Source organism: Phaeoacremonium minimum (genome assembly GCF_000392275.1).
Source record: "Phaeoacremonium minimum UCRPA7 unplaced genomic scaffold PA7_03_scaffold_544, whole genome shotgun sequence".
NCBI classification, from domain to species: domain Eukaryota; kingdom Fungi; phylum Ascomycota; class Sordariomycetes; order Togniniales; family Togniniaceae; genus Phaeoacremonium; species Phaeoacremonium minimum.
In genome coordinates this window covers 1-6,980 of record NW_006921446.1, presented here as the reverse complement: position 1 = coordinate 6,980, position 6,980 = coordinate 1, and the positions used below count along the sequence as shown (strand labels likewise).

At 47.2% G+C, this 6,980-nt stretch overlaps 2 protein-coding genes across 2 annotated transcripts; one reads left to right on the top strand and one right to left on the bottom strand.

Annotated features, from left to right (window-relative positions):
- Positions 1–436: 436 nt before the first annotated feature.
- Positions 437–2,038, bottom strand: UCRPA7_7717 (putative glycoside hydrolase family 79 protein; the record flags this gene model as incomplete). Its single annotated transcript, XM_007920243.1, has 6 exons — positions 437–1,171; positions 1,220–1,295; positions 1,392–1,458; positions 1,513–1,653; positions 1,715–1,953; positions 2,013–2,038. The coding sequence occupies 6 exons, from the start codon at positions 2,036–2,038 to the stop codon at positions 437–439; spliced, it is 1,284 nt and encodes a 427-aa protein (XP_007918434.1).
- A 3,152-nt stretch (positions 2,039–5,190) lies between these two features.
- Positions 5,191–5,964, top strand: UCRPA7_7716 (putative aldehyde reductase ii protein; the record flags this gene model as incomplete). The annotated part of the gene is made up of 1 exon (XM_007920250.1): positions 5,191–5,964. The coding sequence occupies one exon, from the start codon at positions 5,191–5,193 to the stop codon at positions 5,962–5,964; it is 774 nt and encodes a 257-aa protein (XP_007918441.1).
- Between the last annotated feature and the right edge of the window lie 1,016 nt (positions 5,965–6,980).

Below are 6,980 nucleotides of genomic sequence, written 5' to 3'. Positions count from 1 at the left end.
GTGGTGGCGCCGTGATGAGAGAGCTCAGCTATTTTTCAACGGAAGATGTCCAAGCTGTCGCCGACTCTGGCGTAAGGACCTGTGTCATAGCGGGTGGCAAGATGGATCAGGTGGACGCAATCAAGGAAATGGGATCTTTATTAAGAGAAAGAGGACAGAAGAAAGGCTTGCAGAACGACGCTTTCGTTGTTCAAAAAGCATACCATCCATGGCATTTGCAGTTCCCGGCATTGTTCGCTGCTGGAGTGGAGGCCTGGGTTCGCGGCACCGAACTGCCACGCGATTTCGTTGTCATATGATCTGTGAGTTAGGAAAACAATATCAATGAGAGTGGAATATCGGATGATCTAAAATCTGCACCTAGAATTATGGTAATTCTGAAACAAAATGAAGACTGTCTTCTCATGATTTCATTTCTTTATCGCTCTAGTTTATGTCAAGAATGGAGCTGGATCAAAACAGCCTCGCCTGCACCCACTAACACTTTTCCTGCAACTACCTTGCCGTAAGTCTTTTCTCCTACGACCTTTCCGTCGTCATCTATCCACTGCCCCGCAATCGTTATATTCTCAGCAATATCAATACCTGGACTTGTGAGTCTCGACACCTTCGCGCCGTCCCAACCCTTGGGGAGGGTTAACGCTGTGTAAGGTCTGGTGGTGGGATCAAAAGTCGAGTTCCACACGTTGAGATTGACCGCAACAAAAGACTCTAGCGACCCCGAATTATATACTGCATAGGCGCCGAAGTTCGTTTCGTTAACAGCAACCTCAGTCTGCTTGTTGCCGCCGGCAAAAACAGCCGCGTTAAATAGATTGCCATAGTATAAGGGCTTGACGTGTGCAGCTGTGCCATTATACTCGATAGGTTGCCAGGCTGAATAACGGTAGCGGGTGCCCATGTGGAAGTGAACGCGAGATACTTTCAACGATGAAACATACATAACATAGTCGACGGACCAGACGGCGGCAGCCATGACGTCTGAGATATTCAAGGCTCCTTGGCAGGAAATTGAGTTGGTTTCTCCCATGACATATTCGATGCCTGAGTCAGCTGTCGCATTTCCCAGATAGTCGTGGTACCACACACGCGATAGCATGTTTGTGCGGTTGAACAAAGCGGTGGCAATTGTAGGGCCAACGCCCGTGTAGTGACAATTTGCACCCATATACTATTGACTGTTCAGCAGCTTGCATTTCAAGACGTAAAGACAACTTACATCATGATCTGCAATGGTCTTAGCCTTGTTCTTATGCATGCCATCTTGCACAGCATTTAGGACATTCCAGTCCGTTCTATTTGCAATATGACGCGGAGCTTCAAAGGCACACCCTTGAAATAGCTGCACGTCCGGTTTCCCGGTCAGATTCTGGCTGATCACAGAAGCATACTGATTCCATTGCGTGACGTAGTCTTGAATCGTCCAATTTACCGAACGTCGCGAACCGCCAGGCCATCCTTTCGAGCACATTAGCGATTGGAAGCCATCATCATCATTCAAATTCGACTTACCATCGACTTCATTCCCAATCTCATAAGCATAAAGAGACTCACCCAACGCCCTATATGCAGCGTTCGCTTCGAGAACACATTGGGCAAGACCGTCGCCCACATTAAAGAGCGATTCGTTCACCGGCTTGAAGAAGTTCAGTCCTGTAATGATTGGCATCGGTCAATCTGACAATCTGTCTGTTTCCATTGTAGTCATGCATACCGTATATGTATCGGGTTCCACGCGGGAGTTGCTGGAATGACTCCATAAAGGCCGGCCCGATGAACGAATGCGATGGCTGGTCAGCATCAGGGGCACTGAAAGGAGCAATGATCGCTTCGCTTTGGTTTGGATAGTATACGGCAGAGTTTTGGGTGCTACCTCCCACTCGTATTATAGGATATGCTCCTGAAACATCGTACAGGTTCTGTACAACTTGTTTGGAGAACACGTTTGGGTGTCTGACATAATCATTTAGCAACTTGATCAGATTAGAAAACATGCCTCTCCGCGAACACACGTGTCATTACCGCCATAATCGGCCATGTATGTGAACTCAATTGAGAATGAATTATAAGCTCCATCGACAATTTGCCTTGCTGGAGCCGGGGACGCTGGTGGAGATAGCGTGACTGTAGAAGTGATGTTAGGCTTGGAGCATGACTTTGCAGTGACAAGAGCGAATGACAAGGCGAATAGCTTGAGGTTTGTAATACGAGACATCTCTGCAATCCTGGTTAACTTTCAGTGGACTTGCTCAGTATAGCTTCTTCCAAGACTTAATCAGCAATGTCTACTGCATGCCAAGCCATCCTTCTTATACCAAGCTCTACATAATCCGGTGAAGTTAGTTTCCAGATGGACAGAGCAAAACCAGTTCTCGCTAGGATTTACGCCGAGCTTGAGGACTCTAAAAGCTGCGCTGAGCTAGATTTACGGAACCAAACCCTTCCTGACGGGCCATTCATTCTTCCATTTGACAAGTTTTGACCATGTATTTTTCATGCGCAATGATGAAATAACCCAATCAGAGTCATTGCGACTGGGCCACCTGCGAAGTGTTGGGATCATCATTTACCTCTTTGATCGATAACTTCATATGCACGAATGTCTTCAAGCTAAGCTTGTGAGCGGCAACGATGAAGTAGGGCACGCGATGAATCTACCCCACACCTTACCCCAGGTCAACACCCCCCGCATGTCGGATGATTGAGAACGGGCCTGTTTCTCTGGGGACCGAGGTGGACAGACCTTCCCAGGTACCCGGGATCTCTCCCCCTGAGAGATCCACCTCCACGGTCCACTGCCTCGATAACAAGTGTCTTCTGGTCAAAATATCCGCACCTATAATAAGAATAGAGATTAAGTATCAAGAGCTTATCTCGCTTCACATCCCTACAAGTTAGCACCCGGTTAACACGAGGAGGACAGTGCCTTGGTCAGAGCAACAACCGCCGAATTCACATCAAAACTTGCAAGGCTAAAACTTCTTTTTATTTTTTTTTTTATTTTTTTAGAAAAAAAAATTGGTTGAAGTGCGCAACCAAAATCTATCAAAACATCCACCGTATTTGTTTATTTCTGCTGCATGCCAAACTGGTCTCGCAATGTCTTGCTTGCTATCGCTCGTCTCAGGTCGAGGGAGGGTATGCTCCCGCAGCGACTTTTTGTCCATGCGTCATATAGATGTATCGGGTCTTGTCAAAATTCACGGAGAATTCCCCCGAATTTCTCACAGGCTGCGATGATCATGACCTCTTGTCCAATATAAACCGCTATTTAGGAATTAGAGACCAACACCTCTTCATCCGAAGCGCTACAGATGGCAGTAATGCCATTCTTGCATGCTTCGTCCATTTCAGATTCGAGCTCTTGAGTATCGTCCAATAGAGCGATACTTATCGAAATGATGTTCACCTTTTGTGACAGGATATATAAGCCGATAATTTGAGTCCTTCTGAAGAGGGCGCTCTCACTTTTGTCAGTTAGCTCAACTGTCACACCTTTCTTGCTGATGGCCCATGTAATGGCACAGCGTGTATAGACACTCTCCCTATCCCTGCACTTGACACTACTTCCTAATCGGGGCATTATAGGGCTTGGCTACGATGGCGTCTGACAAATCCAATACCGACCCCGGATCCACCCACTCGCCCCCGTTCTCTCCATAACACTATATCCCTTTTCAACCGTCGACCGTAATGTAAAAGCATGCCTGGCGAGTCTGGATATCATGGCAAGACTTTGCCAGTCAAGCTTTCAACATGGCCCGCCAATTCCAATTTGTCAATGTGTCGGACCCATCGAAATCCGCTTCCTCTGAGTCTCGCAAATCGACCCACTCACATATCATGCGTCAAGCGCACGCAAGGAAAAGGCGCTTGCAGACGCAGAGATACCAATGTGAATCAGTCGATTGTGGAACGAAGCAGGATCTAACTACTTTCAAGCCGTCTCTCTCAAGCCCTCTTAGCCAGGTTTTTACTAATATCGAGGATCCGTTCTCGTCCCTAGCAAGGCCGCTATCCTCCGTGGAATACTTCCTACTGAATCACTGTATGTTCATGGATGCTGGGTGTGACTACATCCCTGGACCGCAGCCCCTAATTATCACTTGTGTCCCGGGCCCGTCAATTTCTCCCGTTCCAATATTTCTAATTCGATCCCAGATATTCAAGTCGTTATGCCACGTTCTATTGGTCACTGCGGCTTGTTCGACGATCCCGGAGACCACCAGAGGCAGATGCTTCGAGAATGGGTTGGCCTTGCCATTACCGACGATGCGCTCATGGTCGCCGCTATCCTTCTCAGTACATGTCGCTACATTCTGCTTGATCAGCCAGACCACCCAATCTTCACGCGTATAGCTCTGCAGTATAAGCAGATATGCCTCTGTACACTGCGCCAGGAGATTGGTAGGCAGTCATTCCATGTCGAAGCCATGACTGTTGCTAAGGCACTAGCCCTTGCGATAGATGAGGTGAGACGACTCTGAGCGAAGTGCATATGCTGCTTGATGTCCACGAAAAGCCGACTGATGACATGTCTTCAGGTGAACTCTGGAGAACAGGGTATAGCCCGGAAGCATCTGCAAGGCGTATTTACTATGATCAAGTTCAGTGGCGGGCCAAGATTCCTTGGTCTGACAGAGTTACTAGAGCGGATGTATCACAAATTTAACATGTCATTAGGGCTTAGAGATATAGAGGTGGACTTATGATGTGGTAAGGCTTGAGTAGCTGAGCACAAGCTGGTAGCTGTTTGATGAGAATTTGGCTCTGCCATCCCAAAGAATAGAAAATGCCGATTGAGCTTGACTTGATTATCTTATTGGCCCGAATGCCTGCTAGAATCATCGACGCCAAGAAGTATCACTTCCTCATTAGGTGATAGGCCTTGATATCAAGCGTTCTTCTTACGCTAGCTATATCCATTACGAAATCCCTACTTGATGAATTTGCCAGGACTATCCTTTTCGTTTCTTGTACTTATACCATAAATCAGCTTTTAATTTGTCTAATTGAAAAGGAGATTAGGCGAGTGATGAATCGTGAGCAGCAATGCAACCGCCAAAAACAATTATAAAAGGTCATGATCCCAACACCTTTCAGCAGAACAAGAACGCGTTGTACTCAAATACTATTTTGTCTCGCATTTAATTCATTAAGACTCTGCTGTATATACCTTCTTGCAGCATCATGTCCCCTTCGGCTACGACGATACCGACTGGATCTTGGGTCCTTGTGACGGGTGCCACCGGCTTCCTCGCCTCCCATATCACAACCCAACTCCTAGATCGGGGCTTCCGAGTTCGAGGCACCGTTCGAGACGTTGGACAGGCTTCATGGCTCTTCGAAGGTCGTTTCAAGACATACGCAGATAACGGCGCTCTTGAACTTGTGGCTGTACCTGACTTCGGCGCTGACGGCGCTTATGATGAAGCTATCAAGGGCGTTGCGGCTATCTTGCACATCGCCTACGTTACTAAGATCGTACCTGACCCGAATGAGGTAATCACCCCGTCAGTAGCCGGTGTCCGATCTATCATGAACTCGGCCATCCGAGAGTCGTCAGTTAAAGAGGTCGTGTTTACTAGCAGCGCCATGGCAGCCTCCTCTCTTGCCCAGAACATTGACAATGGCACGGTAGAGCGCAACTCCTGGAATGATGCTGTGCTCAGGGCGGCTTGGACCCCGCCTCCTTATGGCTTGTCGCATGCGATCGTCAATTATCCCGCCAGCAAGGTTGCTGCTGAGAAAGAAGTTTGGAGATTCGCCGAGGAGAACGAGCTACCTTTTACGGTCAACGTCGTATCACCCGCTGGGCTGACTGGGGAACCGCTTAACAGGAAGCATATAGAGGGACAAGCGAACTGGGTGTTACACGCCTTTAGAGGTAACAAAGCGGTCATGGACCCTATGCCAGCTTGTAAGAATCCCCCCCAGGTTGCCTTTGACCTAAAGTCTATTTAATGGATCTTCTGATCTGATTTGCTCTAGCTTTCTATGCCGATGTAAAAGATGTGGCTTCAATACACATCGCGGCCATCCTAGACCCTGGGGCCAAGAATGCACGTCTACAGAGTTGGGGTCACAGCGCTCATTGGAACGACGTGCTAGCTATTATGCGCAAACTTCGTCCACAGAAAAAATTCATCGACGACTACCCTAGCCCTTACCACGTCAAAGTATCCGTTGACCAATCTGACTCTATCACGCTTCTGAGAAAGTGGGCCGGTAAGGATGGATGGACCTCTTTGGAGGATAGTATCGCTGAAAATATCAACAATCCGTACTTGATTGACTAAGATGGACATCAAATCCGGGAGGCTAATGATCATTGTCTTTTGATGTGTGCGCTTCCTTTACTAGTTTAAGAGAGTCCTCCGGATGTTGCCAAAGCCCATTTTTGCCGTTTCCAATAGCGACCATCCCCGGCAAGGGTATGTTGATAGCAAGCCCTGGCCGATTGTAGAGCGGTGTCACCATGGGCCCGGTCACGAAGAACGAAATATGTGAGGGCAAGATTTGGGCAGTGAATCATTCATTCTATATACTTTATCCAGTATCTCCTAGAGGCATTACTGATGAGTTGATGTGTATCTCATCGCACTAGCATGATCTCTGCATACTTTCAAGCTCTTCGTGTCTTGACATCGAACCCTGGGTTAAAGTACGGTTTCTCGCCCACCAATACAGACTAAAATACTGCCCAAATCTTACCCTCGCCCATTTCCTTCTTCGTGAGTGGGTTAATGCTGCTGCTGCTCTAACCTATACAGTGGGTATACAGTAGGTGTACGGTAGGTATATGATAGATATGCTTGGTATGTTAAGGAGCCTTAACCTGCTATCTTAATTAAAGTTGCTATAAAGTCAAAAATAGGAACTAAGTCTTATAAATATATAAGGGTTTGTTTCTAGACATTCTAATACTTTAACTGTCTATTTTCTTACCTTTGATTATCTTTTTGTAAGGATGGTGAAGC